This window comes from Stomoxys calcitrans, chromosome 2, assembly GCF_963082655.1.
Source record: "Stomoxys calcitrans chromosome 2, idStoCalc2.1, whole genome shotgun sequence".
NCBI classification, from domain to species: domain Eukaryota; kingdom Metazoa; phylum Arthropoda; class Insecta; order Diptera; family Muscidae; genus Stomoxys; species Stomoxys calcitrans.
The window spans coordinates 149,932,798-149,946,372 of NC_081553.1; the positions used below are offsets into that span (position 1 = coordinate 149,932,798).

Here is a 13,575-nt window from a genome sequence, read left to right on the forward strand (position 1 = left end):
CACATCAAGCAAAATACGATTTGTTTATTTAAATTATAATTGATATTCGAGATACCATAACTCACAATCCATTTGGTTCCCAACCTATTGCATTTCTAAATATTTTGCACATCAAGCAAAATACGACTTGATTCTTGACTCGTTTCATTTTTATGTTTCTTCATCTCTAGGAATAAGTTAGTTGTAATTTACTACTCACCAGAAACAAACGGCAGTAGCCGGAATAAAAATAAAAGGCCTCGGCCAATAACAAACAAAAAAAAAATATATTTTTATTTTAAAGTCCTTCCAGGACACAACATCCTTCCAGGACACAAAAGTAATTGGCGCCCAACGTGGGGCACACGAGTTAAAAATATCCTTAATATTAAAAAATAGGATAACGTGTGCGGACTGTTAAATTAATAAAGTTCAAAAATACTTATATAACATCCGTGAAAATTTTCACCATTAAAAAGTGAATGACATTCAAAAGAATTTTGGTCATCATTTGCTGTGCACTTACAACACACACGCCTGTGAAAACGAAGTGATACCAAGCAGTTAAGTCAAATCAAGTGCAAGAGAAGAAATTAAAAAAAAAAAATTTAAAAACCAATAATTTTTGCAAGTGACTGACACTCAAAAGAATTTGTCATCATTTGTTGTGCCACTTACAACACACACTCACATATTACGCCTGCGAAAACGAAGTGAAACTAAGCAGCCAAGTCAAATCAAGTGAAACTTAAGCAAATCAATTACCCATGAGAGGAAATTGGATCATCAAATTTGAGCAAGACGTCATCACCGTAAGGAAAATTTTAAGTTATCTTATATATTATATTATTTTGAATCCGACAAGATAGTTATAGATACATAAGTAAATACTTTTTGAAAAAAGTAAAAATAACAGTTATTTTTGGATCAGACTTCGTATGCTAGTGTATTTAATTAAAAAATAAACAAATATTTAATAAACTTATCCAGAATGAGTACCCCAAGCACTCCGACATTAACGGCTGATGTCGTAGCGCGACTTATTGCTGAAAATTTGTCAGCTTTAAGGACAGAGGTTAGGGACCTTCAGCAGAGACTTAATTCTATCACAGTGGGGGATAATGTCGTGGAGTATGACACCCAAAACATCGATGAGAATATAGGTTGTGATGAGAGTTTGGAGATTATAAAATCATTGCCAGAATTTAGTGGCAAAGCAAATACATACGTTAGTTGGAGGGAGGCATCACAAAATTGTATGAGCCTTTATAACAGGGGCAGTAGGAAATATTTTGCTGCTCTTACAATCTTGCGTAACAAAATAACATCGTATGCAAACGATGTTCTTACAAATCACGGAACCGTGTTGAATTATGACGCAATTATTAGCAGATTGGACTTCGCCTTTGCAGACAGGAGACCAATTCATATAATCGAACAAGAGATGAGTATTCTGAGACAAGGGGGTATGTCCGTTTTGGACTATTATAACCTTGTCAATAAAAAATTGACCTTGCTTATTAATAAGACTGTGATGACTCATGGTAGTGGCAAGGACATCACCAAGGAACTTAATGAGAAAAACAGGCAGACGGCTCTAAGAGTTTTTATAACTGGACTACAGGCTCCTTTATGCGATATTTTATTTTCTCTATCGCCAAGTGATTTGCCCAATGCTCTGGCCAAAGCTCAAGAGCTAGAGGCAAACAATATACGTGCAAATTTTGCCAATCAATATAGCAAGAATTTGAAGACAAACAATGACACGCAGAAACAGAAACTGAATAATTCCAATAATCTGAGGTTTGAGAGAAAGTCTGATCGGAATCAGAATCAGAATCAATTAGGTCAACCAGAACCTATGGAAATCGAATATCCACAGAAGGATTATAAGGATAACGACTTGAAAAAAGGTAATGGACGATATCAATACTTTAGTCAAGATAAATCAAAAGGACATGTGATGAACCACGCTGTTAAGCATTCACATCCCACTGATAGCTATGTGAACACACAACCACACCCAAAGACACCCAGGATAAATAATATAGATGAGGCTCATTTTTTAGAAGAAGATCCGGACTCCCATTCTTGTATCGATGGGACCGAGCAATAAATCGTAAACTGCAGATACTAATAGACATGGGAGCAACTGCTTGTTATATCAAGGCAGGCATTTACCCAAATAAAAAGGAACTGGCTATTAGGAAGAGGGTCAAGGCCGTTAATAGTTATATTATTATTACGCATTTTCACGAGATACATATTTTTGGACGAAAATTCATATTTTATGAGACAGCCGAACTTGATTCGGACCTCTTAATAGGTTATAATTTACTTAAGGATATTAACGCATCTATTGACATTGGTGAAAAACTTTTTAAGTATTCAGGAGGCCAGAGTAAAATTTTTGATGACGACTCACATATATGTTTTACAGAGAAGGCATCAGAACCAAGTGAAGAGATCGAACCTGGTAGAGCCGGAGATCCAAAAGAGAAATCTACACAAATTTTGAAATCTATAAATCTACAGGTCCTAGGAACAGCCCCTGGACTCGCCATCGATGATAATCCCAACGATGTGGAATATTTAGGAAATATTCCTGACCCCATAGTGACAAATACGAATCAACTAATGGAATTCAAACTCGATTCTAATTTCCCTACGTCTGAAGACAGTCAGACTTCTAGTGACAAGAAGGGCTCGCTACGAACTTCTTGCACAACTGACTCAGATGTGAGTAAATCGACATCCCGTAGTGAAAGATTAAGATTAAGGCATGACATTAAGTGTAGCATTTCTGAAAGTCATTCTAAAATTGATACAACGCTTCCGTTTAGGACAGACGTACTTGCGGATATTCGGACGGTTTCTACAGATCCGCTATGGAGTCGCCAATATCCATATCCTTTCGCGGCCAATGCGTTCGTGAAAGAAGAAATTGAAAGTATGTTGGAGAAAAATATTATTAGACCCAGTAATAGCCCTTACAACTCCCCAATATGGGTTGTTCCGAAGAAAGGAACAAATAACGATGGTACTCCTAAACTTAGACTCGTTATAGATTTCAAGAAAATCAATGAGCAAACAATTCCTGACAGATATCCAATACCCGACACTAATATTATTTTATTTAATCTGGGGAAGTCCAAGTACTTTTCAACTATTGATCTCGAATCGGGATTTCACCAGATCCTTATGAATCCGGATGACATCGAAAAGACGGCCTTTTCAATAAACAATGGTAAATATGAATTTTTGAGGTTGCCTTTTGGGTTAAAAAACGCACCTCGTATTTTCCAGCGGGCAATGGATGATATCCTTCGCCCCTATATTGGCAATATATGTCATGTCTACATGGACGATATAATAGTTTTTTCGGAAACATTACATCAGCATTTGGAACATTTGAGAACAATTATAGATACTCTTCGAAACGCCAACATGAAAATTTCTCTAGAAAAATCGAGATTTTTTAAGAAGGAAATAGAATTTTTGGGTCATATGGTTGCCCATAAAACCGTTAAAACCGATCGCAGAAAGATTGAAACGATTGTAAATTTTCCAATTCCTATTAATCTAAGGGAATTGCGAAGTTTTCTTGGCATGGCGAACTATTACAGGAAATTCGTAAGGAATTTTGCACAAATCGCTAAACCACTAACTGTTCTTACCTCTGGTGAAAACGGGAAAGTTTCCAAACACATGTCTAAAAAGACTCCAATCGTAATGAATGACGTTGAACTAACTTCATTCCAAAATTTGAAAGACGAGCTTACCTTGCAAGTAGAGCTTACTCAGCCGGATTATAGCAAGAAATTTATCCTAAATACAGATGCTTCTAACATTGCAATTGGGGCAGTGTTATCTCAGGATTCAAAACCAATTACATTTATCTCTAGAACTTTAAACAAGACTGAACGTAACTATGCAACGAATGAGAAGGAATTATATGCTATTGTTTGGTCTTTAAAAACTCTTAGAAATTATCTTTATGGGGTTACTAACCTGGAAATTCATACGGACCATCAACCACTTTCTTTTGCAATTTCTAACCGTAATCCTAATTCTAAAATGAAACGATGGCACGCTTTCATTGAAGAGTTCTCTCCGAAGATAATCTACAAACCGGGGTCATCTAATATAGTTGCGGACGCTTTGTCAAGAATAGAAATTCATAACATGACAGATGAATCAATGAGTGTGGATGAAGGGGACTTCGAGACACAACATTCGGCCCCGAGCACAGATATATTTTTTATTGAGGAAACAAGGAAGCCTTTGAATCAGTTTAAACAACAATTACTAATATCGAAAAACAAGTTTACAATACATGAGTCAGTGTGTAACTTTGGAAAAACAAGGCACATAATAGAATATGATACAGTTGCGAATTTATTAATCATTCTTAAAGAATATTTGAAGCCCAATCTCGTGACGGCAATGCATTGTAGCCCCGAAGATCTCAATGAGATTAAGCGTCATCTAAAGGAGAATTTCAGTAATAAATTTCTTTATACTAATTCATTTCCATTAGATATTGTTAATAGAGATGATCAATGTGTCATTATTGAAGAGACACATAACAGAGCCCATAGAAATTTCGATGAGAACATTAGACAAATAGAAAACTCATACTATTGGCCAGAGATGCGAAAGAAAATGAAAGAATACGCTCGAAATTGTGTCATATGCAATAAAAATAAATATGATAGAAATCCCCGGAAAATACCAATTAATCCAGCACCAATTCCAGTACGGGAAGGCGAGCAGTTGCATATCGATATATTTTATGCTCAAAATTTAAAGTTTATCACATGTGTGGACGCGTACTCAAAGTTTTTAATACTAAAGAACATTGAGAATAAACTAAATCTTGGTGAGAAAGTTCTCGAAATTTTACAGAGTTTTCCTGACGCTAAGCTGATTACTCTGGACAATGAACCCAGTTTTTGTACACCCCTTTTTAAATCCCTGATAGACCGTATGAATATACAACTATATTACTGTGACCCTCATCATAGTACTACAAACGGTCAAATAGAACGAGTACACTCCACAATTATCGAGGTCGGTAGGTGTATAAAGGAGGAATACAATCTGGTAGACAGTTTAGAAATTATGCTTAGAGCGGCACAAGAATACAATTTGACTGTTCATTCAGTCACCAAATATAGACCATATGATGTTTTTTATAATAAAATTTTACATGAGGATATTCCGGAAAAACTACGGGTGGCTCAGGAGAGAATGCTAGGAGACCACAATAGGGAAAGGAAGGCTAAGGACTTCGTACCGGGACAGATAATATATGAGAAAAGAATAGGGGAGCGCAATAAGTTGCAACCCCGATTCAAAAAACAGATAATACGGGAGGATCTAGGTAATAAGATTAAAATTACTAATAGAAACAGAATTATCCATAAGGATAATATTAAAACTTAGCATTTTTTCATAAACGTTATGCTTCCATTTTTCTAGGAAATGATTCTTATAACACTGCTATCATCAGCGTCCTTTGCCTTTGGGGATGTAAAAGACTACACGAGAGAGAACTACGCCCTGATCCGGCATGACGACGCTTTAGTGTACGAAGAGTACGGAGATATTCTTCATGTAACGAATTTGACTTACTACAGGAATATACTTTCAGAAGAGAAATATTTTTTTGAACAGGAAAAGGCCAAACATTTTTATACTCAGTCTGAATTTTTGGAAATTGACATGCAAATTCAATTAGCTGAAACCCTGTTGATTCAATTGGATAATAGACGAATAAAGAGGGGTATTAATGAGTTAGGAACAGCTTGGAAATGGATTACAGGGACTCCTGACCATGATGACTTCATCTTTATAACAAACAAAATTAATGACTTAATAACAAACAACAATAGACAATATGTTACAAATTCAGAATTGTTCAAAACAGTTGAAAGACTTAGTACTGCCGTTAGAACACTTACAGGACATGCCTATGAAAAAATGGTACGCAGACACAGACTTGGAGTCGTTATAACTGATTTACAAAAACCCTATTCAGACCATTGTTTTGGGCAAGGCTTTAATACTTAATCCGACTATATTACATTATAGCGAAATTTTTGACATATTACGACATGAATATAAACAGATACATATGACAGATTTACTAGATGCTTCGACTTTCAAAATTGTCCAGAATGACTTTCTTATAATTATATACATTAAATATCCGCTTATATACGATAAATGTGAGTTATACGAAAGTAGATCAATCGCCCAGTCTGATGGTAAACTAGAGATACCAAAAGAAGTTGTAAATTGTGGAAAAAAATATTTTTACGTTGAAAATTGTAAAATAGAGTTAAGTAATATATATTGTAAAATAAACGATAAAGAAAATTGTCTTATTAATTTGCTAAACAAAAAACACGCTCAATGTAAGAAACTTAAAGAAAAAAATAAACCAATAGATGTAATTAAAGAAGGGGCCCTTCTTATATCAGGAAACCATGTTGTAGACAATATAACACTTTTTGGAACATATCTAATAACATTTAATGACTCAATAAAAATTGATAATGTAACTTTTGAAAACCCAACCAGGAAAATAAATGTTTACTTAGAAACCCAGAACTATTACAATTATAAAATCCTAGAATATATTGAGTCTACAGATGATAATTTAAAACTGGAAAACAGAAATTTTATAAACAATATACATAACGAATATTCCAAGAGCCCCGTTATATCCAACATTTATATTATCACCATTTTTGTTATTATATGCTATACTTTATATAAGTTTTTCATATATGTTAAAATCCGAAAGGAAAAAAAGCGCGTCAAGGATCAAGAAAAATTATTTATCCAATTAAATGAAAACATTTCAAATTTGATGATTCGGGACGACTCATCTTAAGAAGGGAGGAGTTACCCAATCATTATACTTTTACTTTACTTTGTATTGCCAACCATTTACAGTTACGTAGCATGATCTTTGTTGGTGGTCTTTATCTATTGTGTTGGCGAAATAAATATTTGTTTATTTAAATTATAATTGATATTCGAGATACCATAACTCACAATCCATTTGGTTCCCAACCTATTGCATTTCTGAATATTTTGCACATCAAGCAAAATACGATTTGTTTATTTAAATTATAATTGATATTCGAGATACCATAACTCACAATCCATTTGGTTCCCAACCTATTGCATTTCTAAATATTTTGCACATCAAGCAAAATACGACTTGATTCTTGACTCGTTTCATTTTTATGTTTCTTCATCTCTAGGAATAAGTTAGTTGTAATTTACTACTCACCAGAAACAAACGGCAGTAGCCGGAATAAAAATAAAAGGCCTCGGCCAATAACAAACAAAAAAAAAATATATTTTTATTTTAAAGTCCTTCCAGGACACAACATCCTTCCAGGACACAAAAGTAATTTGTATATGTTTGTTTGCAGTTCAGTGATTTTCAAATTCAATGTTTTTATTTATTTCGTTTTGGTTGGAGAGGGGTTTGTGCAATGTAGATATAAGCTACAAGAAAAGGAAAAGAAGCTATATTTAATTTTTAAGTTAGGATAAAATTGAAGAGGTATTGCAATATTTAATGGTAATGACAAATAGTTTAGATTTACGTACATTCAAATAGACAAAATTTCAGTTTGGGGTATGGGGCAATAGTAAATGGTACAAAAGGGAGATTTGCAATATTAGATGTTAGTTCACTAAGGCTAAGTTTTTTAAAGTTGAAAGTTTTTAGGTTGATGGGTTTTCTTTGGTGTTTTTGAGTTGTGTAGAAATGTCCCGCACTTCATTGTTTTTGTGGCCGCACTTCTTACTTTAATTCGATGTTTGTTGAGAGTCTTCTATATAGGTGTCTGTGTCACTTCATTTGACACAGATGCTTGTTTTAATGTTGTGCTCGAATATTGTTTGTTAACTTTTTATTGTATGTTAGGTTTGGTAAGATTGAAAAGGGGGTGCAGATATTAGTCAGCACCATGCCACTATGTACATACAGCTAAGCCAGTGATAGGCTTGTTGTGCGCTCCAAAAACTATAAAGTTACCTCTAAAAAGAAAATTTTAAGTTAGGAATTCCGTGCTTACAAAATCCTTAATTGTTTTCAATACCACTCCCCAAAGATGGTTCATGTCTAGAGATGGGTTTCTACCGGGTATTTGGGTATTTATAATTTTACCGATATCTTGGACATAAAAATATTTTTCAAACAATTTTTGATGATTTCGTATTCTTCGTATATAAACCTGAACTTCTGATCTTATAAAATCGGCTTTTAGTTATATATAGCCGCTATATAGAACGATCTCCAGAGTCTTCGACCGCCCTATCTCTCGATATATGGTATTGAGGCCATAAAAGATCAATTTTTTACTAGAATGCAATGAAATTTGGCACAGTGTGTTCTGGCAGACCCCTACCTATTCCTGTAAAAAAAAAACTTTTTTTGAATATCTGTATCCATATATAATCTGATCTGATCCGCACTTCGCAGAAATGGTTAGGGGTCTACCAGAACTCACAGTTCCAAATTTCATTGAATCCGGATGAAAAATTGCCAATTTATTGCCTCAAGACTTTACGTCTAGAGATCGGTTTATATAGCCGCTATATATACAACTAAAATAGGCTTTATGAGATAAGAAGATCAGGTTTATATAAATTATATAAAAGGAATACGAAATCATCAAAAATTGTTTGGAATATTTGGATATTTTTATACCCAAGATATCTGCAAAATTATAAATACCCAGCTTTTGGGAATAAATGGGTAAATACCTGGGTATTTACCGGGTAAATACCTTTTGGGTATTTACCCATCGCTCATCTCTATTCATATCTATTATTGTATCTATGTAACGCGAAAGCTGGACTTTAGAGAGCAGAAATGAATGATTCGGGTTTAAAGGCAGCGCGAAACTGAATTCAAGTGTTTACCTTAAGTTTTCTTGAGTTGAAAAGTAACAGGACTTTTCCAAGCTGCAAAAGACAATTCCAGGTAAACAAATGACAGTCAAAAACGAATTGGAAAATAATTGAATGCATTTTTTTGAAACCGCTACTTACAGTGGGATTTCGGACTTCGTTCCTTTGTTTTGCATGTCAGATCCGGTCGACCACCATTGGCACTGCTCTAACCAGCGCGTCCTCCAGCTGGGGAGCACCATGAGGCAAGGTGTGATGCCTTGTGTCGCATACCAAGCACAACGTCTCCACTGGATAGTCTGGTGCCAGGTGGCTTCTTGCCAAACAGTTTCAGCGTTCAATAGTCTCGTACCGCTGGTATGAAGTATGTTGCAGAAATCGCTGGCACTGGGGAAGGGCGTGGTCTTCCTGGCACAGCCCACATGAGAACTACCAGTTCGGGTGGCTAAGCCGGGATGCAGACCTGCTGGGGCGAGCGATGCCGTTATGCCTGTGGCCATTGAGTCGGTGAGCGCGATCGGGTAGTAATCTGGTCGGTGAAGGTTCGGGTCGAGGGCGATTTAGTGCAATTTTCTGAAATTAAATTCTAGTGAGTACCGTATTTTTATTGTGTGCTATTGAAGGGGCTATTGATTTTTGGAAAACAATTGTAGGATTTTCGTTATGGGTGTAGCAACGATGCCATTAACAGTGTTTACGTCGTCAACACGGACGGTCTGATCGGGTCCCGAATGTGTTTTTTCGATACGACCTAATTCCCTCATTTGGGGCTAGTCTCTTATCCTTGATAACTAGTAGATCATGTCCGGCAAGGTTTGCTAGCTGTCGCTTCCATTTATAACAACGGTGAAGCTCGTTAAAGTATTCTATTTTCCATCTCATACAAAGTTCTGTGAAATGATTCGGAGTCTCTTCCAACGGTTCACGAGAGTAATATTTTCGCTTGAAAGATCGGGTTCTGCGGAAGTCAACATTGATGTACCTATCAAGAAGTGGGCGGGGGTCAAAGATCATAGATCGGCTGGATCATCGCTGTCTGGGCTGAGAGGCCGCGAGTTTAGGCAGGCCTCAATTCTAGCTAAAATTGTAGAGAACTTTTCAAAGGTGAAGTTCATATGGGGTATAAACTTTTTCAAATGGGTCTTAAAGATTTTACTCCGGCCTCCCAAAGACCGCTCATATGGGGTGCCCCTGGAGGAATAAAACTCCAATCTAGGTTTTGGTGAATATAAGCTTGTTTGGCGTGATCTTGAAGTGATGTCATGAATTGTATTCTATATTTTCTTATGTGTTCTGCAGCTCCTACAAACTTGGTGCCATTATCGGAAAAGATTTTCGCTAGTGGCTTCAAGGTGTACGGCTTTAGTAAAAAGACACAGGAATATACAAACGTACCCTTTTGTAACAAGACAAGCTCGGCCTGTGAAATTTCCGATAAAAAATTTTGCGAAATCTGCTCCTGTGTTTTCAAAGGGTCTAGTCAGGGTGGTACGTTCTGGTGGCAATGATGACATGATTTGAGATTGGGCCTGATGGAGATAAAATATGCACGTTCGGCAATTGTATTACCTTTCTTACTAATGGTTTAAGTCTGAATATCCAGAATTCAGCGCAAATGACTCGGGTCATGAGTTGATTTCCGCCATATAGCGTAATCTTATGGAAAAATTATACCAATAAATGAGCAAAACGATATTCGTAGTGTATTAGGATTGGGTAACATTCGTTATAGGTAAGTGCTGGGGACTGAACAAGTCGACCATTGGCTCAATTACTCCTTTTTTGTCAATGAATGGATTGAATGGTAAAAGACTGCTACTAGGTTAAAGTCGCTTCTTTTGGGTTAATCCATTATACTCTTCGACGAAGTAATGCTTTTAGGTTGCTACTATAGGACGCATCTTTATGTCTAGGAGCTCAGCGCTTGTTATTGCCTGTGAAGAAATTCTACGTGTAGATCTTGTTGAACCTGCGTTACGCCTGAATCTCCCTGCATAAGACAAACCCCTATAAGCTCTATCTAAAGATGAGAAACTAGTCAAAGGGGCATCTAATGCTGTTGAACGAATACTTTAACTTGTCGCGTCGCAGAATCCATGTATTTCCACAATACTGGAAGGCGTACACTTAACCCATCTGGGTACCGATACATTGTTTATTGGGTGACAATTGTTTCAATTAATTTGAGTAACTGGCTTTAACGCGTCGTCCAATTCTACTTTATCTAGCTAAACATGTTGCATTATTAACTTTGCTAATACGATTACTAGCCATCCGCATGGGTAAAAAAACATTGCTATTGTCGATAGTACTTCGCGTTTGGTGCTCAATTATTTTTCATTGACTATTATAGCCCTAAATATAAAGTTATCCGCGGTTACATTCCATCGAATGCCTAGGGTTTTAGTGGAAGGATCCTCAGAAATGTCTAACCAGCTGGCGGGTAAAAGAATATCTGGATTGCGGTCTTTGAGTAGACGAGGATCATTCGATGTCCATCTTCTAAGTTCAAAATCGGCGGAGTTCAAAGCAGATGATAATTGGTTTCTGTAAACATGAGCTTCCTATATGCTATGGCCTCCTGCTAGCACGTCGTCGACGTACAAGTTTTCTCTGATTATTTTCGCACCGAGGGGATATTTATCTTTTATATCTTCAGCCAGTTGAAGTTATGTACGAAGGGGTAGAAACGGGGCGCAATTGATATCGAAGATAACTGTGAGGAGTTCAAAATCCTCTATTGGGTCCGAAGGGATTTCCTAAAGAGTATACGCTGAAAAGAGGCTTGTCCAGGGTCGATCATGATTTGGCGGTACATTTTTGTAAAGTTTGCGTTAAAAACGTATCTAAACAACCTCCACTTTAATAACTGTAGAACTAAATCTTGTAGTATTGGACCTGTATGTACCTGTATGTAGAATATCGTTTAAGCTTTTCCTTTTCGATGTTGGGCCCGAAGCATTAAAAACTACTCTAAGTTTTGCAGTAACTCTATCTGGTTTAATAACCGCGTGGTGTGGCAAATAATAATGTGATGTTTTTCCTATCTCATGGGTCTCAACTTTCCTCATATGCCCTAACTCTAAGTATTCTAGAATAACTGAATCATATTGTTGTTTTTTATTAGGGTCTTTCGAAAGTTTATTTTCCATACGATGGTATTGTGCCATGACTATGTTTCTTGAATTACCTAGTTCGGTACAAGTTTTGAAGGGTAGTGTAACGATATATGGTATTGTGCCATGACTATGTTTCTTGAATTACCTAGTTCAGTACAAGTTTTGAAGGATAGTGTAACGATACATCTTCCGTCGCTACTACGGCAAGTTGTATTGTGAAAATTCGTTTCGCAAACTTGATCCTCACTGGGGCATCCTCCATCTCCCAAAAACGTGTTATTATTTTCTCAATTGATGCTGCACTGTACAGTGTGATTTGATTTTTTGTTTGTGTTTCTTGTAGTATTGGTCCGCCTCCATCCATCCAAAGACAGTATTTTGCAGTAGCTGTGAACAAAAGGGTTTCTCTAAGTTTTGGACCGGGTCAGTTTCGTTACACAAAGTGTTTCTAAACTAGGTGTGAACTGTATGTTTGATGATGATGATTGTACTAGGGTGGTTAAAGCAGCAGCACTGATACTAGGTCGTGCATACTCATTAACCTGCTCCGTCTCGTTGATGTGTGTGGGTTGTAGGATATTAGATCTCGTTGCCTTTATGTAATAAACTGTGATGGCGTAAATTACACTCCCTACGACTGTAACGACTCTTCCATTCCCTAACTCCGTGATCTGAAGAAAGGCAATAATAACAAAGGTGATTGGTTTTGACTATGTGCATTCTATCATTGTTTGATTTTTCTATGAATTGTGTTCATTCTCGCAAAAAGTGGTTGGCCTTGCAAAGTTGGCAAACTATTTCTATTTTCCTGCGGCCAGGTGCTGAATGGTTTGATTTAAAATAGGATCTATTGTCTGAACCCTAAAATTTCTGTGATGTGTTAGTTTGGAAACTATTAATCCTCCTATCCCTTCTGTCGAAATCAGATCTAGACTGACTGATTCCAAAGTTTTAAATTTATTTGTCTCTCTAAACTACACTCAAATTCTTCGAGAAATATTATAGGCAATTTTGTTGAAACTATGTAAACTAAAATTGGATACCGCTGCCTTGAGTTGTTCATTTATTTGTTTTCATATCTATTTTCTAAGTTTTTCCATGCTATATCAAAACCTGCACTGGTTAATGGGACATTGGTTATTATTTCGCGGGCTTCTCCTGAAGTTTTTTGGGTCAAATGGCATAATCTCTCAACTTTACTTAACTTTGAATTATTTATGTAAATCGTGGTAAATAAATCTCTAAAGGTGAGCCATTTACGATATCCTCCTTTAACAACGTCTCTGACAAAGGAGGTAATCTTAAAGCTGGTGAAAAATCAATTGTGTCTCGTTACTGGGTCATTGAAATTCATAATTCTTTCTCTTGGCTTTGTTACTCGTTGAGCGCTATTTCGGGCACTTAAACATCGTTTATAAGCTTCTAGTGCCTGTTTGTAATTATTTCGAAGTTAATTTTTGTCTATAGGGGTCTTTATTGTCTTTCTTTATTGAGTTCCACCCGCGTAATTTCTAACAAATGTAAATTGTCACCC

General features: G+C 36.3%; 2 protein-coding genes across 6 annotated transcripts in view; both read left to right on the forward strand.

Moving 5' to 3' along the window:
- Window positions 1-13,575, forward strand: part of LOC106092815 (endothelin-converting enzyme 2) — a 441,390-nt gene that overhangs the window by 209,619 nt on the left and 218,196 nt on the right. The gene's annotated exons all lie outside the window — the stretch shown is intronic.
- LOC131995334 (uncharacterized) lies at window positions 584-7,356 on the forward strand. The gene is made up of 2 exons (XM_059363961.1): window positions 584-791; window positions 5,464-7,356. Exons 1-2 carry the CDS (start codon window positions 747-749, stop codon window positions 6,052-6,054), a joined length of 636 nt encoding a protein of 211 aa, XP_059219944.1. The 5' UTR covers window positions 584-746; the 3' UTR covers window positions 6,055-7,356.